At 49.3% G+C, this 23371-nt stretch overlaps 1 protein-coding gene across 3 annotated transcripts in view; it reads right to left on the bottom strand.

Moving 5' to 3' along the window:
- LOC119374555 (nuclear exosome regulator NRDE2) overlaps nucleotides 1–23371 on the bottom strand; it is a 308639-nt gene that overhangs the window by 238306 nt on the left and 46962 nt on the right. For all 3 annotated transcript variants that reach the window (XM_037644704.2, XM_037644702.2, XM_037644707.2), the window contains one exon: nucleotides 16350–16564. In XM_037644704.2, coding sequence (XP_037500632.1) covers nucleotides 16350–16564 — 215 coding nt within the window. The remainder of the gene's footprint in view (nucleotides 1–16349; nucleotides 16565–23371) is intronic.

Here is a 23371-nt window from a genome sequence, read left to right as displayed (position 1 = left end):
TGTATTTGCTCACGCCACTCATGCCACCGCCGAAGTCCCAAGAGTGATGACGCCGCCACCGCCGTCGCGCAATAATTGCGGTGCGCCACCATTTGTCTTTTCTTTTAACATGAATGGGAAATGTGGACATAAAATACACCGCTTCACCGAGAGAGCTCTCTCGACACGTCCATGTGATGGACTGTCCATTTCAGTCGCCGCTGACTGGCGGGAGCTCGGCGAGCAGCGCGCCCTCTGTTTCCGGTTCTTTTCAGTAACGTCATATTGATTGAAGTGATGAAGCTTTCATAACTCTCGACACAAATTAAAGGGATGGAACGTGCTTCAGCCATGGAGAAAGAAAATTTAGGAGGGAGCGCGCCTAGCGTCTACAAGACAACCTCCTCTGAAGCCACTGTCTTCTCAGGTTCGTGTCATGATTCCCATCATGCTCCTGTTTCATTTCCTTTTTGTGGTGGGCTCATGGAAAAAAAAAAAGAATGGCGAGTGCGCGTGCCTAGCGTCTACAAGTCAACCTCCTCCGACACCGCTGCCCCCTCTTGCTCCATGCTATGGTCACAACTCCCAGCATGCTTCTGTTTCATTGTTTGTGGCTGGGGAGTTATTCTCAATGTGTCCCCCTAGTGGACTGCCCATTTTGGCTGCCGTTGATTGACTGGAGTATGGCGAGCAGCGCACCCCCCGTTTCCGGTTCTTCCTCAGCCTCATTTTGATGTCACGAAGCTTTCACAACTCTCGACAAAAATGAGAGGGACGGAATGTTCTTCAACGCATCGAATGCAGCCCACAGAGATCTGCTTTTGGGCGTACATCTCGGAGGCACTGCATAAACTCTGATCGCATTAACCATCGAATTAGGTTTAATGTGGCTGCACGTCTAACGCACCTGTGAAGGTCGGTGCACATTCACTGCATCGTTCTCAAACATCTGGGACACATTCATATGCAAGTTCAGATTTGACAAGTTCCTGTTTCTGTACATTTTGTTCACATCTTTCTTGCGATGGGAATGTGCTGGCGGGTTCAGTGCGTCGACGTGGTCGAGAGCAAAGTGACACCACGGCTCACCGCTTTTTCGAAAAACTGAATGTGCTCTGCAGAAATGGACTGTCGACATCTCCTTTAGATGGACACATCGAGAATAGCTCTCCGGAAGTTGTATCTTTCTCTTCTCCAGAAGTCTCACGAGTATTCCCTGACCTAAATGCTGCAGCGTCCTCCAGCCTTAAAGGGAGACGAAGCAACTCGCTGGATAGCATATTCGTGGAGTCTTGAACCTAGTACACTGTGCATAGATAAATAATATAGATAAGTAATATATATCGATGCGCTAGTACACTTGTCACGTATCTCAGGAGCGCTTGCAAAGCGGAATGGAATCGGGAGAGAGAGCGAGGCCGGAGACCGTGGTGTCACAGCAAACAAACTTTATATAACACAACACCGCAAACAAGAAGTTAACACCAAAAATTAATTAGAAGTAACATATTCAAAAACGTCCAGCGGTACAACTGAATACAACAACCACTTCTAACTAGGCTCGGCCTGAGTGGCCCGAAAGTCTGGCAACTATGTCGTCACGGTCTAGCGATGCAAAATGGAACGTTCTTACTTCGCGTGAGTCCGTCGCCTCGCTTCCGCGCCAAAGTCGACGCTGAGTCCCGTCGACGCTACTCCTCGACGTCTGGGAGTCGCCGTCGTCGAAGCTGCCGCCTCGCTAGTCGTCCTCGTCGCTGACCCGTCGGTCTTTCTTCGAGAACGTCGTCTCGTCCGGTTAGGCCTAACCCTCGGCCTATCCTCTTGGTGCCACCGGGTCAAACTGCCGATGCGGCTCTCTGGTGATTGTCCGTGGGTCGTCGTCGTCTCGCCGCGCTGTGGGAGTGCCGTAGGTGCCCTGCGAACTGCTGTGACGGGGCTGCTGCAAGCCCGGGGAGCCTCACTTGGATGACGCCAAGGTCGACGGCCACCCTCCCGAGCCTCTCGTGCCGCTGCCCCCAGAACGAGGCCCTACTGCTCCCGTCACGGGTGCGACGCTGGCTTGCTACACCTTGCTCCTCGACGACCCCACCGAACAATGACTGCTTGATCCTCTGGGGTTCCGCACCTCAGTTCGGGTCGCGTGGCACGCGCCTTCCTCCGGCCAATGGCTTGCGTCGACGTGGCGGGGGTGCACACCATCGGGTATTTTTCCATTCCCCGCACACCATCGACGCCTTGCGCTGTTCGGCGCGCGCCCCGTGCCCCTTTACTCATGACATTGGGCCCCCTTTTGAAGAGTTTTTTCGTAAAAAACTGCTTTCATCCTCCTCCTTGGGGTTACGGCCCTCTGCTCTTCTGATGGTGTCCCGTAGCTTGTGATGCGTGCTTTTTCCTTGCTTGGCTTAGGCTCACTTTCCCTTCACCACATCATCGCACGCTTTCACTCACAATTTGTCTGCACTTCACAACACCACTATCCTTGGTTCTACCCACCACATGTTCATTGTCCAAAACACTATAATCCATATCAAGGTACCACACTTCACAATGACACAACCAATAGCTTCATTGGCGACTTTTCACAAATTGCTTCACATCTCTATATATCCCTGGCCAAAATGCCTCTCTCGTCACTTCTCATCGCAGGTTCTTTGCATCTCTGAACCCACTCGCGTAGCAATATTCTAAGATTGCCTGCCTATAACATGTTGGCACCATCAATTGTGTGACGAGTGTTCCGCTTTTCCAGAACCTCCGGAAAATCAAATCATTAATCGATTCGTAAAACACTCCGTCTCTAAACCCTTCTCTTGTACGTTTACGGCCAACCCTATCTCTCGCGTGCCTCAGGGTTCTGTCACACCTTTGTTCTTTCGAGAACTCCTCTGAGGTTACCCCTACCTGCTCCAAAATTCGCGATCTACTCTCGCGTTGTCCTTCGCCACCCACATTTTTCTCTCTAGCTTCTGAGCTTTCAGGGCTTTTGTTTGCCTTCTCTTTTCTCCTGTACTGCTTTCTTGGCCTGACATAGCCACCTTGCTGCGCTGGGTCGTCCACCCTTCGTACCCCTGGCCTATTTCCTAAGATAACGTCATAAATTGGATCCTCCATACACTTTGCCATAATTTCTCCTACGAAAGAAGGGGTATCCAGCCGTATCTTGGCCTCTGGTAGTCTCACCCTGGACCCATCTGCAAAAACCACAGTTCCGACTCTCCCCGTGAAATCTCGTCCATTCACCAGGCTTCTCCTCACTAACACCGTATCTGCTCCTGAGTCCCTCAATACCGTTACCCGTTTGCCGTTTACTTTACCTTCCACCACTGGCATATTAACCCCTTCCGACCTATCTATCACAGCACCGACTACCTCTTCCTTCTCTTCTGACCTTACTGCACATGCAGTATGCTCTAACGGTCTATTCCTGCACTCGTTTGCTTTGTGCCCCCTTTTCTGGCACAATTGGCATATCACGTGGGATTCTTGTCGACTAGTGCTTGTGCGGCAGCTCATAGCTATATGCCCCAGTCTATTGCACAGGAAACACCGCTGCTGTGCCTTTTGTTTACCCGTTGGGGCCTCACTGTTGGTCTCTTCTTCCTTACTGTTGTCCTTGTCGCCTTTTTCCAAATTTCTTATCCCTTGTGCCTCCATGAACTGATCAGCCTGCTTGGCCATCTCTTCCACCGTGTGCAAGTTCCTTTCTTTCAAAAATACAGCTAATTTATCACTGCACCGATTTAAGAACTGTTCGCCAACCATTCTGTCACGGACCCCCATACGTTTTCTCTGTCTCAGACAGTTCCACCCAACGATCAAAATAATTGGCCAGCCGACACGCAAACTGCTTGCCAGTTTCTGCATCTTCGGGCTTACACGTTCGGAACTTCTCCCGAAACCCTTCAGCCGTCAACCTGAACCTCTCTAATAAAGTCTTTTTAACTATATCGTAATCTAGAGATTCTTCTGCTGGCATGCGGCCAAACACGCTTAACGCCTCTCCCACGAGACACAAACTCAGAGCGTTTGCCCACTCGCCCTTCTCCCAGCCTTGCCCAATAGCGATCCTTTCGAATCGATGCAAATATGCATCAAGATCATCCCTTCGCTCATCGAAGGGCGCCATCAGTTTACGCGGGCAAATTTGTCTCGGCCTGGGAATAGGCGAGTTGGCCGACGCTGACGTGAGAGTACTCGCGTTACTAGGGTCGCTGCGCGGACAAGCGTTCACCTCGGCTAGCTTCAGCTTAAGCTCGAGGATCTCCTTCTCGCGCTCATGCTCTTTCTGCGCGCGCTGCTCCTCACGCTCATGCTGCTCACGCGCACGCTCCTTCTCGCGCTCGTACTCTCTTTCGTGCTCTTTCTGAGCGTTCTCGAAAAATCTCATCGTCTCCTCCTTGTCCATTTCGCAGTCTCTGGCCACGGCCGCCAATTTCTCCCAATCCATCCTTGCAACCCCCGACGGTACGTGACTGGGCCAAACGCTGGAAAAATCCTGGCACAGGCTCGCCACTTATTGTGTCACGTATCTCGGGAGCGCTTGCAAAGCGGAATGGAATCGGGAGAGAGAGCGAGGCCGGAGACCGTGGTGTCACAGCAAACAAACTTTATATAACACAACACCGCAAACAAGAAGTTAACACCAAAAATTAATTACAAGTAACATATTCAAAAACGTCCAGCGGTACAACTGAATACAATAACCACTTCTAACTAGGCTCGGCCTGAGTGGCCCGAAAGTCTGGCAACTATGGCGTCACGGTCTAGCGATGCAAAATGGAACGTTCTTACTTTGCGTGAGTCCGTCGCCTCGCTTCCGCGCCAAAGTCGACGCTGAGTCCCGTCGACGCTACTCCTCGACGTCTGGGAGTCGCCGTCGTCGAAGCTGCCGCCTCGCTAGTCGTCCTCGTCGCTGACCCGTCGGTCTTTCTTCGAGAACGTCGTCTCGTCCGGTTAGGCCTAACCCTCGGCCTATCCTCTTGGTGCCACCGGGTCAAACTGCCGATGTGGCTCTCTGGTGATTGTCCGTGGGTCGTCGTCGTCTCGCCGTGCTGTGGGAGTGCCGTAGGTGCCCTGCGAACTGCTGTGACGGGGCTGCTGCAAGCCCGGGGAGCCTCACTTGGATGACGCCAAGGTCGACGGCCACCCTCCCGAGCCTCTCGTGCCGCTGCCCCCAGTCCGTGGGTCGTCGTCGTCTCGCCGTGCTGTGGGAGTGCCGTAGGTGCCCTGCGAACTGCTGTGACGGGGCTGCTGCAAGCCCGGGGAGCCTCACTTGGATGACGCCAAGGTCGACGGCCACCCTCCCGAGCCTCTCGTGCCGCTGCCCCCAGAACGAGGCCCTACTGCTCCCGTCGCGGGTGCGACGCTGGCTTGCTACACCTTGCTCCTCGACGACCCCACCGAACAATGACTGCTTGATCCTCTGGGGTTCCGCACCTCAGTTCGGGTCGCATGGCACGCGCCTTCCTCCGGCCAATGGCTTGCGTCGACGTGGCGGGGGTGCACACCATCGGGTATTTTTCCATTCCCCGCACACCATCGACGCCTTGCGCTGTCCGGCGCGCGCCCCGTGCCCCTTTATCATGACAACACTTTCTTCCTTTAATTTTTTAAGCGAGCAAATCGACAAATAAATATAGAAGTAAAGGCAACGAAAAACTTAGTGTGACACATAGCTGAGCTAGTTGGTAGGTATTCATGTTAAGAAGACACAACGTGCAAGCACGGACACAAGAGAGTGAACAGTTACCTCTCAAGCACCACGCGCACCTCATTGATAGGTATCGCCTCTTGCATGGGAATGCGCAGATAAGTATCTGTGTCTCTTCTTCTCCACCGCTGTACGATTTTTCAGCTGTTAGCGGCATTTGTGATGTCTTGACTACTCTCTTGTGTCCGTGTTTGCATGTCCTGTCTTTTTAGAGGGCCCCAAAATGGCCACTGAAGATACAAAATCGAGCGCGTTTTTCTCTCTTGGCATTTCTTGTCTTTTTGGTGCACTTCGTGACTCCAAAATGGTGATTTATGTGACATCATTAGGGCACGTACTCTCGATTGGTCCATACACGAGAAATATTAGTTGTGAATTGTCTCCCACCCTACTTTGCCATGCAGTCGCCTACCCATTCTTCCTTGTCTCACGTGACTAATGTGCCCAATCAACTGATTTCTCCATTTTGTGCGCCTCCAACTGCGCAAGTGGAGATAACAGGGTGTAGCTGACAAGCGTGAAATCCTGATTGGCTCAACGCTTGGTGCTGACATTGTACGCGTGCTTTATGAAGAAATGTGTGGCAAGGAGATATCGCCTGCAAGAAGGGTAGTGAAGGCGAGAGTAAAACCAATGGAAAAGGCGTCGGATTGTTTTATTCTTCCAACGGATGAATTCTTTTACAGTGGAGACAATATAGCTCGTTAGAAAAAAGGCGAGCACATTTCCACAGTTTTTATATATATTTTTTTATTACGATAACAATTATATTGACACTCTGGACTGGTCTTCACCGTCGCCATCATGTTCCGTATCGATAACATCGCTCCGCACGTTCTATGTTGTACCCACGAGTAAAAACTTGCGAGCGCTGGCGAGGAACACAGCTGAAGCAGATATGAAACAAGCTGGCCATCTCCATCGCACGGAGGGTGTACTCGATAACATCCCCCCACGTGCGAGTCCTCCGTCGATTGCTCCACAAGCAGAAAATAAATGCCCCGCCCATCTTTCACTGGGCGAAGGAGCATGAAGGGACGCCGGTGATAGGGGGGGGGTGCGTGGCTTGAGCAGCAATTGTGAATTTTGACTATAGGGTGCGGTCGCGAATGCTGGTGCAGGCTATCTCGACAGACATCAGCAAATGGCTCGTATACCCTTCTACGCACTGTGATCTCACCATTTCGTGCTGTGACCACTGATACGTCAAACTGCACGAAAACCGCTTCTCTCCCAGGAGCAGCCGTATTCCCATATACGAGCATTTTGTAGTTACACGAGATCGCACCAAAAAGAGTTAGGTGCTAGCCTTAGTTCATATGGCATTATGACATGTTGGTATCGCTATCACTGCTTCGCCTTTTTGGTGAAACAGATTTTTTCCAAAATTCAAGGGACAAATCTCTCTCCCCACCAGCTCTTGAATATACCCCCCTTCCCCCCCGCACCACGGCGCCGTCGATCCGATGAACCCCGCGCCGTTCACGTGCCACCACTGGAGAAACAACGGCGCGCCGCAGCCGGCGATATTGGGACCGGCGCACAGGTCTACCTAGGGGTGTTACGCACGTATGACCGTATTCGTCGGCGATTCTTTTGGCCTGGCCTCTGCCATTCTGTGTGACAGTACATTGCGGTGTGCAACCTCTGTCAGAAGCACAAGACACCTGCGCTATTGCCTGCTGGCAGCCGTCAGTGCGTTGACATACCAGATGAGCCATTTTCTCGCGTAGGCCTCAATCTTCTAAGACCTTCTCCCGTGTCGGCCACCGGTAATAGATAGATCGTTGTCGCTACCAACTATGCAACGCGGTATGCCGTCACATGAGCACTTACCACCAGCTGCACTACTAGTGTAGCCGATTTCAACCTTTCTGACATCATTTTGCGTGATGGTGTTACACGTCAGTTGATCACAGACCGCAGCCGCTGTTTCCTTTCTAAAGTAGACAACGACTTCCTATGATCCTGCTCGACCCACCACAAGTTCACTATAGCGTACCACCTGCCAACGAACAGCCTCACCGAACGCCTGAACCGTACCCCAACAAATATGCTTGCAATCTAGGTCTCCGAGGACCACTGAGATTGGAACATCAACCTACCTTTTGTAACCTTTCCATACAACTCTTCACATGACGACACGGCTGGATCTTCCCCTTTTTACCTATGGTTTGGCTATGACTCCCCGTTACCCATAGACACCATGCTCCATTCTGACACAAACTGATCGACTGCCTATGCTGGTGATGCACTGACCCATGCTGGCATCACCCCCCAGGTCACCCGGTGTTGCTTATTCGCCTTGCAGTTTAATAAAAAATGTGGTTACGATCGCTGACACTGCGACGCACAGTACTCTCCAGGGTCGCTGGTCTTGCTGTGGTTACCATCCCGACGTGTTGGTCAATGTGAAACACTGATGCCCTGTTATGTTGGCCCTCACCACACCATACAAAAGGTCATTAACATGACCTATGAGATCGCTCTATTCAATCTTAGGTCATCAACAGCCTCCATCACAAGTGATATAGTCTATGTCTCGCGACTTAAACCGTACCACCCCCCCCCCCCCCCCGAGAACTTATCGCACCAGGACAGTGCTTCTGCCGTCGGTGGGTAATGTCCCGGGCAGAGACGGCAGAGAATGAAAAAGACAAAGTGCTGAGCGGAATGTGCTTTGACTGCAGCAGCATTGTACAATTTTGCTGTTAAATATACCCTGTGTATATAGTTTCTTTCCCATAACAATATGTAAACAGCTGGATGTAATGCCTCATAGTTTGCTTGTGAAAGTGACCTTGAAAAACGTTGTCACCCGGGCCCCCATATTAGCACTGTTACATCACAGAGCGCAGCAGGCAGGCGAGGCCCGACTGCTCGAGGAAATTGCATAGAGTTCTGGGAGCAACCTCCTCTGCGTGGGAGTGCTGCGAGGCCATAGGAGTGCCTCAGCACTGTTGGCCGGCAGCCTGTGCATGCAGTAGAAGCTCAATAGATCTTCCTGTGGTGTTTGAAAAGCACTGCACGGCTTAAGAAAATGTTCGAGAGTCTCCACTTCACTAAACTCTTGACAATAGTCTGTGGAGGCGAGTCCCAGGCAATGCCTGCGTGCTTGCATCGACACGCACCTGACACGCAGCTGCAGCAGTCACGCCCTTTGACAATGTGATAACAACTTTATACCCCAACACTGCTGACCAAGTGTACACTCAAAATTCACACAAACAAAAACTCACGCAAAATTAACCTATTCAAAAATAATCACTAAGCTTTCTTAGTGAGCTTACAATCCATCTCCAACTAAGTTAGGCGCAGCTCTTAGACCTAAGTCAGTCTAGCCACCATGGCTTTGCAGTCACTGCCCTAATTGAAAGCTCGAACTATTCATATGGTCAGGTCAGTATCGAATTGTGCCTGTTGTCGACGTTCTCGATGAGGTTTTACAGTCGTCATTCCTCAGTAGCAACTAGAAAAGCTGCTTGTCTCTGTCGCCACTTTTTAGGTCATCATCAAGACCGTCGCCAAGGCAGAGGGGTTATGCCTAGCTACATTCTCGGCCCCTGCATTAAATGACATTCTGGCCAAAATGACAACATGTCACCCCGAGGATTGTTCTGTGGGCCGATCCTGTTCTACTGTCAAAGCCAGGCGCTCCGGTAACCACTGTGACAAGGCTCCTGCGAGTCTGAGAAGCCTCACAAGGTTGTCGCCGAAATCCAACGTTCACGCCACAGTCTTCTAGTGCTGCATCCTCCAGACCCGGCACTTGCTGCTGTCGTTACCGGCGTGATGCGCGGGTCGCGTGCCACGAGCTGTCTCTCCGCCAATCAGGTGTTTGGACGTGTCGCGCACACCATCAAGTATCTTTCCACTCTGATGCACACCACTGCACACCATGGTACACCATCGCATACAATTGCACACCTTTGATACCATCGCTGCCCACCATCAAACACTTTTCCTTTTGGATCGCATACCATCGCATATTCTTTGTCGTCTGGCACCTTTTTTGTGGTTTTTTACCCACAATAAACTGTAACCATCAGTCGGTGTCGTAATGCTTGGAAAAATTCTCGATTGTTTTAGAATTCTCGATTGTGGAAGCAGCTTTCGTGGCACGTGAAGAATGCCCATGCATAAGTAAGAAAGCTGGCATTCCTGGCATTCCAATCAATATCATCGTGCCATCTAGAGGTGAAGCGATAAGCAGTAATATCGCTTCACCTCTAGATGGCACGAAGCAACACTCAAAGGCAAGCCTGTTGACGCTCAGCTGCAGTACACGCTTCGGATGCTGTGCACGGTAAACTAATGCTATACGAGGCAGCCCAAAATGCAGTGTGCATAGCGCGCAGCATGTTGCGAATGTACAGCCTTGCATACACTAAACTGAAATTGTCGATTAGGTATCATTTCGTGCAGAATTACGAAGTTGCTTGCGCTGTTGCAAAAATGACTCTCTCCACTCGTCTTGCGTGACTCTTCTTAAAAGGACGAACTACCTGACTTGTGGCGATAAAGGTGAGTACTACATAAGTGAGCTCAATATCAGCTGCTGTGATTGAAGCATTTGTCGTATGACGGTTTATTAACAAAGTACTGACGACTTGTGCAGTCGAAGTAGCGCCGGTGCAACAGAAATGCAGATCACGCGCACAGCAGCAGCCGATCGAGCGTGGCTTCTTCCTCCTCTTCACTAAAATACCCCCGGGAGAGAAGTAAGCCATCCTGGCGTCTTAAGGCGTAGGCAGCATCAAGGGGTCATAGTATGGTTTAACTCTGCTGACATGAACCGTGTCACGACCATGATGTCTGAGGTCGTGGGGTGGCGTTAAGGGTTCAACTATGTAGTTGACAGGGGACGTGCGGCCTTTGATGCGGTAGGGGCCATCGTAGCACACAAGAAACTTGTTTGAAAACCCAGGGCTGTGAGGTGGGATCCACAACCAAACGAGAGAACCAGTCGGGAAGTCTGGCGTAGACGCGTCGTTGTCATGTCGCAGTTTTTCGCGACCTTGAGCGAATGTTGTGAGTTTACAAGCGAGCTGCCTACAGTCCTCTGCGTATCTCGCTGCTTCAGACACCAGCGTACATTCGGAAGCGTCGGGTCGGTATGGAAGCAATGTGTCCATGGTACAAGAGGGCTCTCGTCCGTATAACAGGAAAAACGGCGAAAAGCCTGTGGTAGCTTGTGAGGCAGTATTGTACGCGTAAGTGACGAATGGCAAAACAGTGTCCCAGTTACTGTGATCCGCCACAATAGTTATCATGTCACCAAGTGTGCGGTTGAACCTCTCCATCAAGCCGTTCGTTTGCGGGTGGTATGCTGTAGACTTGCGGTGAACGATGCTGCATGCAGCGAGAAGGGCCTGTAAGACGTCAGAGAGGAAGACGTGCCCTCTGTTGCTGAGCAGTTCTCGTGGTGCTCCATGTCGAAGAACGAAATTCCGCAGAATGAATAATGCAACCTCGCAAGCGCTGGCGGCTGGGAGTGCTGCAGTCTCGGCTTGGCATAGTGCGTCAAATGGTCGACGCCGACAATTATCTATCTGTTACCCAAGGAACTGCAGGGAAGTGGGCCGTATAGGTCTATGCCTACGTGATCAAAGGGGCGAGCAGGGCAGGGAAGCAGCTGTAACTTGCCGGAAGGGCGTTGGTGAACGCCCTTCCAGCAAGTTACAGCTGTGGCACGCCGTGCAAGCGTGAATATACTGGCAGACGAAGTGATACATTCCCCGCCAGTAGAAACGTTGCCTTAGCCGAGTATATGTTTTCAGAACGCCGGCGTGACCATGGTGAGGAGCAGCATGAAAGTAAGCGCAAATGTGGTATCACGAGCAGCCATTTGCAACCATCAGGCATACAATTTCTGCGGTAAAGGATGTTGTCGCGCACAGTAAAGTGGGTGGCTTGGCAACGAAGCGTTCTAGAAGCTGTGGCCGATGGATCCTGCAGGAAGTTTAGGATAGTTGAAAGCAGGGGATCCTTTCGCTGTTCAACCGGCATATCCGTGACGTCGATGGTTGACATACTTTCGAAGAGCGTTGATGGGGAAGCTATATCAGAAGATATCGGCGATCGAGATAGCGCATCAGTGTCAGAGTGCTTCCTGCCCGATCTGTAGACAACGCGAATGTCATACTCTTATAAGCGAAGTACCCATCGGCCGAGGCGACCGGACGGATCTTTTAGCGAAGAAAGCCATTAAAGGGCGTGGTGGTCGGTAACAACGTCGAAAGCACAACCATATAGTATGGACAGAATTTGCCGAGACCCCAAATGATGGCCAAACACTCCTTTTCTGTCACAGAATAGTTCGCTTTGGCCTTTTTCAAAGTGTGACTGGCATAAGCAACGATGTACTCGTCGTAGCCATCTTTCCGCTGAGCCAGGACTACACCAAGTCCGATGCCGCTAGTGTCGGCATGGATCTCCGTAGGTGCTGTGGGGTCGTAATGTCGAAGGATAGGCGGTGAAGTAAGTAGGCGACGTAGTTGCTTGAAGGCTTCGTCGCATGAGGTTGACCAAGCGGACATGCCGTTACTAGCCGTAAGCAAATCCGTCAGTGGTGCTATGATGGTTGCAAAATTACGTACAAAGCGCTGGAAATACGAGCACAGGCCTGCAAAGCTTCGGAGCGCCTTAAGGGTTGTGGGCTTGGGAAACTCGGCGACGGCGCGAAGCTTGGCTGGGTCAGGAAGCACATCGTCCTTCGATACGTGTCCCAATATTGTTAGCTTGCGGGCGGCGAAGGGGCACTTTTTGATGTTGAGCTGGAGGCCGGCAGTGGTGAGGCAGGTCAGTATCTCACGCAAGCAAACAAGGTGTGTCGGAAAATCTGATGAAAACACGACGATGTCGTCAAGATAGCACAGACATGTTTTCCAATTGTAGTTACGAAGGATGGTGTCCATCATGCGCTCGAAAGTAGCGGGTGCATTGCAGAGCCCAAAAGGCATTACGGTAAATTCGTGTAAGCCATCAGGCATGACAAAAGCTATCTTCTCGCAGTCACCTTCAGCCATCGGCACTTGCCCATAGCCAGAGCAAAGATCTAAAGAAGAGTAGTACTCTGCTCCTTGCAAGCAGTCGAGTGCGTAATCTATGCGATGCAGCGGGTAGACTTCTTTACGAGTGATCTTATTTAGCCGACGGTAATCCACACAGAAGCGTATTGACCCGTCCTTCTTGCGTACTAGCACCACAGGTGACGCCCAAGGACTGTGGGAAGGGCGAATGACGCCACGCTGCAGCATTTCATCGACTTTCTCATTAATCACCTTACGCTCGGCTGCCAACACACGGTATGGTAGCTGGCGTAATGGAGGATGAGAACCTGTGTGGACACTGTGACTGACGTTCGCCGTACGGCCCAAGCGCGGTTGATCGCAATCAAACGATGAGCGAAAATTCTGCAGAAGCATGAGTACTTGCATGCAGTATGGAGGTGGCAGGTCGGCATCCAACACAGATTCAAAGATGTCTGATGAGGCCGAAGTTGATGATGATGCAGAAGACGTGTGCTTAACGGGAGAAGTAAGGACGTCGAGCTCATAACAAGGCGTGTCATTCGAAGTCTCGATGATGTGAAACGGATCAATAGGATGAACACAACCAAGAGATTCTCCTCGAAGCAAGGTAACGGTGTGTTGAAACGGATTGCACACAAGCATAGCCGCTAATCCAGATGCAGTAGTGAGGACAGCAAACGGGAGAGGGAGAGCCCTGCGACGCAGAAAAATAGGCGATGGCGTAAAAAGGATGGTAGCATCCGGCACGGTGGAGCAAGAGACTGGCACAAGCACTGACATTGCGGGTGGTATGTCCGTGTCGGACAAAACAGTGAGCTTTTGTACTATACTTTTAGAAAGGTCAGGCAATGCGGCATTAGAGAACGGGAAGAGCGCCACCTCGGCCTGGGCACAGTCGATGATGGCACGATGCTGAGACAAGAAGTCCCAGCCGAGGATAATGTCGTGTGAGCATGAAGAGAGCACAAGGAATTCGACGATGTTGAGCATGCCGTCAATAACCACCCTCGCAGTACATGCAGCAAGAGGTGCTACATGCCGCGTACTTGTGGTGCGCAGTAGCATGCCGGAGAACAGCATGGTGACCTTACGTAGTTTTCGACAAAAGTTCTCGTCCATGACTGAAATCGCAGCCCCAGTGTCAATAAGCGCAGTTGTGGCAGTTCCTTCTACTATGACGTCGAGTAAATTGTGTGGTGACTGTGCAGGCCTTGTAGAAGTCGCGAAGCTGGCAGTTCGTGCCTGCGGAACTGCAGCAACTAGTTTCCCTCGCTAGGTGACTGCCGACTACGTAAGGGTGAAGGCGAGCGACGACAGGGTGACGGGGAGCAATGGTTGGTGAAAGGTTGTCGTGGAGGCGGCGAAAAGTCATAGCTGAGACGCGTGGCATGCCCGCCAGTAGCGTATGGGTAGCCGTATCCGGGCATTGCAGCAGCTTGATGGGCAGGTGACATGCGACGGTTGCAGAAGCGCACCACGTGGCCGGCGAAACCGCAAGCGAAGCATATGGGCCTGTTGTCGCGTGTGTGCCAGGGATTCTGAGCATATTAACTTCGAGTTAGCGTTGGAGGAGACGCAGAAGGCTGGGCTGTTCGTGGGTGCATTGCTTCAGAGTAGGCGAATGTCGACGACCACGGCATAAGTCAGAGGTGCAGCAACAGGCAAACATGGCTGGGTCAAAGGTACCGATTCGGCAAGTTGCTCGCAGATAGCCCTCCTGATGGGAGTAGCCAGCGATGCGTCAGGTTGTAGGGATCGATCGCTCAGAGGCAGCATAGAGAGCTGGCACGCCACCTCCTCCCAAATAAAGTCTTTGATTTGGCTAGAGAGCGATGTAGCGGGCGACGGGTGGGAGGCTAGCGTGAGGCTCAAGAGTGGTTCAGCAGCTGCGAAAGCGCTGTGTGCAAGGACCCTTTGTCGACGCAGCTCATCGAAACTCTGGCAAAGGGTAACGACATCCGCGACAGAAGGAGGGTTTTGCGCAAGAAGCACCTGAAATGCCTCGTCCTCGATACCGTTGAGGATATGTTTCACTTTCTCCTCTTCGCTCATGGAGGCATTGACGCGGGAGCAAATGTTTACCACATCCTCAATGTAGCTCGTATACGTCTCACCGGGCTGTTGAGCACGCCGGCGTAGACGTTGTTAAGTGCACAGCTTTCATAAAGTTGGGCGGCCGAAGACATCTGCGATCGCTGTCTTGAAATGAGACCAGGTATGGAGCTCACGCTCGTGGTTGTGAAACCAAAGGTTGGCGACGTCAGAAAGATAGAAGATGACGACACGGAGTTTCGCCGAGTCATCCCAACTGTTGGTCTCACTGACATGCTCATAGGTGGAAAGCCAATCTTCCACGTCAGCCTCACCTGTTCCGCTAAAGATAGGAGCGTCACAGTACCGCTGAATGGCGCCGCTCGAGCTGGAAGCCGCGGCGGTGTCGGGCTGACTGGCGGCAATGTCGGTCATTACAGCGGTTGAAGCAGCGGGCAATGTTTGGCTGCGAAGTTCCAGGTTGAGGTCAGGGATTGCAGCAACCTCCACCAGATGTCGTATGATGGTTTATTAACAAAGTACTGACAGTGCAGTCGAAGTAGAGCCGGTCCAACAGGAACGCAGATCACGCGCACAGCAATAGCCGACCGAGCGTGGCTTCTTCCTCCTCTTCGCTACACATTGATTGTAGTCACTTTCACAATCATTTTTTGCGTGATGACGACATACAAGCAGTCAATATTCCGCGCAGTGTGCACCTAATTCTAAGAATTAACACAGACAGTTCGTCAGATATCTGATTTCTAATGTCGATGAGTGTGTAGCGTCCTGGATACGGAGCATTGTCTATAGTCCTGTTAACTTAGAATTGCAGTTGTGCTCAGCAATGGGTGGTGTGCATGCAGCAGATTTCCCCCGAGTCCCAGCCACGTATCCAAAAGCGTTTTTTGCGTAATGCAAGCACCAAATCCCATTTTGAGAGCTGAAAACACACCTTTATCGCCATGTTTTGGCACCATATGCGCAAACACCAGCGGGTGCGACGTCAAAACATAATGAAAATTTGGTTTAAATCGAGGGAAGAAGAAAGCAGCCAAGTATCCAAGACGTTTTTTCTACCGCCACCGGCCTAAAAAAGTAGCCAGATTGGCACAAAGTAGCCAAACCTGGCAACCCTAGAATGGGCACCATAGTTTTGGATGGATTTATCCATTACCTTTGATGAGGATATGACATCAATGAAGCATATTTCAGTTGTGGGCGGACAAAGGTTTGGTAAGCCTGTTGCCAAACTGTAGCTGGAGAATGATGCAGATCAGGACATTAGAATTCTAGAACACATCTTCTCACTGCAAATATGCCTGAAAAGATTAGAACAAATATAAACCCCAAGATTTTTGTAAGAAGAGGCCCAAGGAATTTCAGCTGAACAGATTTTGTAAGCAAGGTTAAAAGCCAATTTCATACAGGAGAAATTTATTACCTTTGGGTAATAAATATAAATAAATAACCTCCGGCACTAGGCAGGTTCCAAGTGCGAGAGGTTCTTCATATCTGGAACAAATGTAATTTCCCTTCATCTAGCACACCACTAACCACCACAGATTATGAGTTAAGTAGGAGGCTCAACTTGCCTTGCAGATAGTTACGAGTTGAGACATCGTGGATGCGCAGTGGGTCAATGCTGGCATCTGCTGTCTGAGGCGGGGCTCGAGAGTCACACACAGGCACATAGACTAAGTTGCGTTCGCTGTGGACGAAGGACAGCCGTGGCTGGGCAATGTTGGCCACGCAGGAAGACGGGAAGGCCTTGGGGTGCCAGTAACGGTGCAACTTCTTTTGACGACCCCTGCCACAGGAAGGTTCTTGAGCGCAAGGCAAACATGCAAGCGCGTGGACAAGAACGTCGAAACACTAGCACACATTAGCTCATTGCGAGAACTTAACTTAGACCTCTCCAAATGTATTGTTATATCTCTGGAGAGAGAAGAAACAGAAGAGCTGTCTCTTCCCTGTCCTTTCTTCATGTTTCAAGCATTGCAATAACATGTTCAGCAAAGATAGACCCCAACTCGCTCAGGAACAAGTTCTTCTAGACGTGCAGTTGTTTACGATCATAGAAGGTAGGCATGCAAACACAGACGCAAGAGATCAAGACAACACAAACACCAACTAGTACCAACTGAAAAGGCACACAGTGGCACACAAGAAAGAGGCATAAAAACTTATCTGCGCATGCGTAGCCAAGAGTTCATCTGGTACACATGGGGGTCTGCGTCAAACATACCTGTTCAGGGGCTTGAATTCTTCATGCAAGTCACCCGATGGCTGGCTCAAGCATGCACTACCACTATTATCTATATACCAGGCCTCAACCATCAGACGCGTTTCTTCATTTTTGTGCCTGTAGAAAACTATACATTCACCAACATTTAGCATGCATTTACACACACAGTAATATAAAGATATATTAGTTGGTGAGCCTCCGATTAATGACCTCCTATGTTCCTTTAATCTCTGATTAAAGGGACACTAAAGGCAAATATTAAGTCGACGTTGATTGTTTAAACAGCAGTCCAGAAACCTCGTAGTGCTACTTTTATGCCATGGAAGTGCCTATTTTGAAATAAAATCACGTTTTAGTGGTCCGCATCGCGTTAGCGCACTTCAAATCACCCGCCTCAAATCAGTCTTTCACACGTCACTGCTGCCATGCTCAACGTTGCATGGGCGTCGGCAGGGGGGTGCAGAAGGGGCACTTGCCCCCCTCAAGCCACACCAGCACTTGGCCCCACCCAAGCTATACACCAGCGCTCTCCCCCTCCCCCAGCCACGATGCTTAGCGGGTTTGCACCCCCCAAGACAAAATCCTGCCGACACTCATGCAACGTTGCCCGCATTTACTGCGCGGCGGCGTGCACCATTCGGGCATCCGGCAAGATCACATGCATGCGGCATTTTGTGGAACTTTCTGTCAGAGCGACTTTCACGAGCGCGCAGAACACACACGGCAGTACGCGATACCGAAACTACCACTGAGACGCGACCGCGTGAGCGAAGCAGGGCGCCAGGCGAAGCGCAGTTCGGCGAAAACGGAACCTTTGAACCATGCGTGCTGTTCCCCATGGCAACGCCAAAGAGGTTCTTTTTTCCATGAATCAAACAGAAACAAACAAGCAGCATTTTATTATGTCTTTTGATGCACGGAAGGTTCTTTTTTTATTGCTGCTAGTTTGATTACTAGTGATTTATTGTAGGCAGACTCTCATACGTCATCAGGATCATTTTGAAAACGTGCCGCTCATGGCGCTCATCGTGTGATACACTTAGCTTAATTTCTCGGTAAGTAGGGCACTGCTGTTGATAATATTGCCGTTTTGGATGTTGTCATACATTGAGCTTTCACTCTGACATAAATTGTTATTTGCCTTTAGTGTCCCTTTAACACAGCGGCCTGTCTGCCCTACGTAAAAGCAGCCGCAGCTAAATGGAAAGAACTATATGTACCATACCTGTAAGAGAATCAGTAAATTTGCTGGTGTTTTACGAAACAAACATTAGTCCACTTCTTGTCTATTACTCGCTCATTCTTTCTCTGCATAGTAGTGCACATCTTACCTAGCTTATAGGGAACTATAAAAACTATGTTAACACTGTATCTTCTCACTTTAATTTCTGGGATAATAAATGGATGTACACAATAACTGCATCATGCTTTCTGCAACCAAGCAAGGACTTAACGAAATGAGCTTCTTTAAATGTTCAGCGACAGTAGCTACAGCAAAGCGAGGGTAACCTACATCTAAAAGACTCATAACCTGTGCGTTAAAGGTACACTAAAGAGCAAAACAATTTTGCTCATATTAGTAAACTACTCCTTCATGATACCAAAAACATTACGCTTGCTGCGAGAAGATGCTTAGTAAGCAAGAAATCACGAAAAAAGAAAATCTGGGTGGCGACGCCACCTTAAAGTTTCTGCACCATTCGCCGGGACGTCACATACTTTGACGGCGCCTACTAGGGCTTAACTAGTTCCTAAACGGTGAAAATGAAGTACACTGTCCTCTGAGAGGGCCATACAGTAAACATACCAAGTTTGAGGAAATTTTGTTGAGTCAATGACGCCAAAATACGATAAATACACTTTGAAATCCGTGACGTCATGCGTGAGGATTTTGGCGCAAAATTTAAAAATGAAACTTTGAACCTCATTTGCTCCTTTATTAATACACCTATGATAGTGAAATTAATGAGGTTATAGTTCTCAAAGTACAATTTATCAATCTAAACCGATTCATTGTTTCTCTTTAGTGTCTCTTTAAAGCTGGTGCTTATTTTGCGCACACAATTTGGCGAGAGAAGACTACAGGCATGACATAGCAATTCCTTTTTTAGATGCGAAGCAGCTTATGGCGGAGTTCAATCCGGTGGTGGTGCGTGGCATGACCACCCTTACTGCGCATGCGCAAACCCTCTCCACACACCTCCTCTCCACTCCCCCTCTGAAAAGCGGGCTCGACATGCCGAAACGCTGCTTCGCATTGCCTCATGGTACCCTTTAGTGAGAGATGGTGTAATTTTTTTTTTGAACCTTAGAATGCCTCGACGAGCCTTAACAGTGGTTTTAAGTTGCCTAGCTTGTAGTTATATTTTTTAACGTGTCGGACTTGTATCATGCCTCATGCTGCAGATGACAGGTGCCAGTGATGCTTATGCTCTCCTTTGCCTTTCAACAGTGTGTGTGTGTGTGTGTGTGTGTACACACACACACACACACACATATACATATATATATACTGGATCCTTTGAACGTCATTCACGCTTGACCCGACGTATTATATACAAGAAAGAAGGGGCGATGAAGCTTCATTGAAAATAGACAAACTTAAAGGGGTACTGACACCTTTTTTCGAAGGCGAGTTTACTCTGCCATACAAATCTCCTGTATGCAGAGACGGCTCTGAGCAAGTGTGAAGCTCAGCAAATGCTGATAAGATATTTTAATTTGATATTAAAGTCAATTTTTCCATGGCGCACCTACTGACATCGACATTAGCTTGACGTCAGGCTACAGTACAAATTCTGGTGACTTCACGCAGCAGTCTGGCTTGTTGTGATGACGTTAGGTACCGAAACTTCCAAGATGGCTGCTTGTACGTCATCAAAACTTCCAAAATGGCCGCTTGTGCGTGGAAACGTCACTATATATTGTGCAAGGACGTGACGAGAAGCCCATACCGTGTTGTGACGTCAGGGTACAGTAGGAACCGAAACTAGCTTTTAAAAACATACTGTAATTACTTTTTCAGGGCGCACTCGCGCTTAGCACTACCTTTTCTAGGCTCTTGAGGGCTTGACCTTTCATTTGACGCAAAAAAACGACAACTGAAAATATTCGTGTCAGTACCCCTTTAACGTTTTCAGCTGGTGGACCAGCCTTCGTCAGAGTACTCTGACAAAGGCTGGTCCACCAGCTGAAAACGTTAAGTAAATCTGCTTTCAAGAAAGTTTCGTCGCTCCTTCCTTGCATATATATATATATATATACTGTTCTGGTCCAGCCTTCTTCTTCAACTACATCCTCCGAAGAAGGCTGGACTGCCAGCTGAAACTGTTTGGGTAAAATAAATATTTGTTTTGTTTCCTATATTGTAGTACGAAGATTTTCACAACTTTTATTACGGTAGCCAGAAGAAGTACTCTTTATCCATCCTATATGTATATGTATATATAGATAATAGATATATATATATGTATGTATGTATGTATGTTAATGCGATAGCGTTAAAGAGCTCGTTTCGCAAAAATTCCGGTGTCGGCGTCGTTGGTCGTAAGCAAAAAAGAAGGAAAGATGCAAATAAAATAAATAATAAAAATCTTCGGTTTGAGTAAGAATCGAACCCAGGACTTCTGTGTGGTAAGCAGGCGTTCTACCACAGAGCCACGCCATTGCTTGAAAGTGCTTCCGAAAAAAAAACACATCTGAATGTCATGTAGTGGGAGGAGTCTAACGCATGTAATATTGCGTGGCAGAAGCACAGAATCGTGCCAGGCATCAGAACATGTGAACTGCGCAACGAGTGGGTGTTTTAAAGGCCCACCCATTACAAAGCACGCAGACATATTTAATCATCATCAACTGCAAAAGCATCAACAAAGTGAGCAGCTGCGTAGGCTCGTGTGTTGCTTTACGGATGCGTAGTGGGTCCTTCACTGATTCGCAAAAGGATGAATTGTGACACAACTGCACCTGCAGTAGGCACTCTGGGTTAGCTTGAAACGGCCAATGTTACACACACAGACGTTCGTTTCCTTGCGGCACGGCTGAGGCATCCACCGAGAACCGAAGGCAGGCTAGCAACTGAGAAGGTGATGCCCATGGGGCCCGATTAAGCTATCGCGTTCTACTCTAGAAGGCGAAGCTCAAGCCTCCTCCAAGTTCTTCGTTAAGTTATAAAGTCAGATTCTGCCGAGCACCCAGCGTATCATGTAATCTAAGCGTCGCGATACGATACATGGTGTCAGAAGTGGCGAAGCCACGCCACTTTAGCAACGAAAAAACAACAGGTATGCACAAGGAAAATGGACTTTGTAAGGCTGCCAGGACCTTTAACCACGATGAGAGAAATAAGCAAGAATTGGCAGTCGTTCAAGCAGAGGTTTGAGCTCTTCTGGACCACTACGGCAACTTCCAAAAACCCACGCCCACAGTCAACAAAACAGCTCTGTTTCGAAGCATCACTGGTGAAGAAGCCATTGACACTTTCAACATGTTCAACTTCATGAATGCTGAGGGCCGCAACGGCTACGACACTGTGGTAGAAAGATTGAAGACTACTGCACCACTCAATCTAATGAAGTGCACGATCATTACGTCTTCCGGAACAGAATTCATGCCCAAGGTGAGCCCTTTGAGCACTTCTTAAGAGACCAAAATAATCAAGCACGGGTGTGCAACTTTGGCACAACGAAGGAGTCCACGATTCGAGATCAAGTGTTTTTTTGAAGCAACAACGACAAGATGCGAGAGAAGATGCTGAGGGACAACGGCTTAACTTTACAGAAAGCCGAACAGATCTTCAAGGCAGCGGAGGCAACGAAAGCACACCAGGAAATCTGGTATCGTGAACGAAACTAGGTGGATGCTGTTCGCAGGCTGAATGCAAGCAGTCAAATACAACATCCTGAGGAGTGCCACAAGCGTGGACACACAGATATGCCGAAAAGTTGTCCTGCCTTTCAAGAGATGTGTAGAAAGTGAATCATTTTGCCATCTTCTGCTGCCTTGGCAGGTTAGGGAGCTTCAAAGCAGCGAAAACTTGGACACTTGAATTTATCGAACGTGATGGCCAGAAGCGTGCTCAAGCAATGAGAATGGACGGTTAAAGCGCACGTCGAAAACATGCCAATTGAGTTGCAAGTTGACACAGGCTCGCAAGCTAGCCTCCTGCCGCTCGGCAGCTCCAGCAAGATACGGCCTAAGCTGCATCTTCAGACAAGTAGCATTGTATTATGGTCCTGCGGAGGAGGTGTAACCAAGCATCTGGGCATTATCCAAACAAATGTAAGGCCGATGTGCAGTACTTGATTTCTTCATGGTGCGCAAGGGCCGTTAACCAATCCTGAGCATTTCGCAGAATGAATGAAACACTTCCAATGCCTATTTACTGGCACTAGATGCATCAAACAGCCCTATTGCATGGTTCTTCAAGATGGAGTGACACCAGTTGTATAGTCGGCGCACCCCGTGCCACTGGCCCTGCAAGAGCCTCTTCAAGAAGAGCTCGATCGCAGGCAGCACTCATCAAAAGGATTACTTATCCTACCGACTGGGTGAAAAATTCAAGTCTGCATTGACCCAAGAGACATTAATCAAAGCATTAAATGAGAACATTATGGTAGAAGGGAAGACATAGAGGCAGATTTGGCTTGCGTGACTGTGTTAATGCACCTAGACAATAATTCATATGCTAATTCAAATAAATAATTCAAGGTTACATCGAGTTTCTTTAGATGACAGAATTTCGTGGACCTGCACCTTTGCAACACCATTGGGTCGCTACCGATTTTTACAGCTACCTTTTGGCATATCGCCTGTCTCAGAAGTATTCCAGAGAACGCTAAACGAGATCTTCGAGGGCCTTCAAGGCACAAGAGTGCACTTAGAAGACATACTAATCTGGGGTTTGTCAAAGGAGGAGCCTGACTCAGGAAAGTGTTGCAGGCAGTTGATCATGCAGGGATAACTTTCAACTTGGACAAATGTGCTATTGGCCTCAAAAGAATTGAATTCTTTTGGGACGCGATTAATCAAGACAGCCTTAGACCAAATATGTCCTTAACAAAGAGTCCGAGTGACAAGTGAGGGGTACAAAGAAAGCTTGGTGTCTGGCACAAAGGACAGCACTGCTAGAAGACCTGATAAAGCAGGACAACGTTTTCGAATGGACAGTTAACTATCAAAAAGTATGGCAGGAACTGTGCCTGAGGAGAGCACCACTGTTAGCTATATTTGACCCCAGGGAGGCTACAAAAGGCTCCTGTGATGCTTCGCAACAGGGGATTGGGGCTGCAAAAGTTTCCTCAGCTATCAAGGGGATTGGGACTACATTGCTCCAATGCCACAACTACTCATGGAAGTCAGTCGCGCACA

The sequence above is a fragment of the Rhipicephalus sanguineus genome, chromosome 11, assembly GCF_013339695.2.
Source record: "Rhipicephalus sanguineus isolate Rsan-2018 chromosome 11, BIME_Rsan_1.4, whole genome shotgun sequence".
Lineage (NCBI taxonomy): Eukaryota > Metazoa > Arthropoda > Arachnida > Ixodida > Ixodidae > Rhipicephalus > Rhipicephalus sanguineus.
The sequence above is the reverse complement of the archived record's forward strand: the minus strand, read 5'-3'. Positions and strand labels throughout refer to the sequence as shown.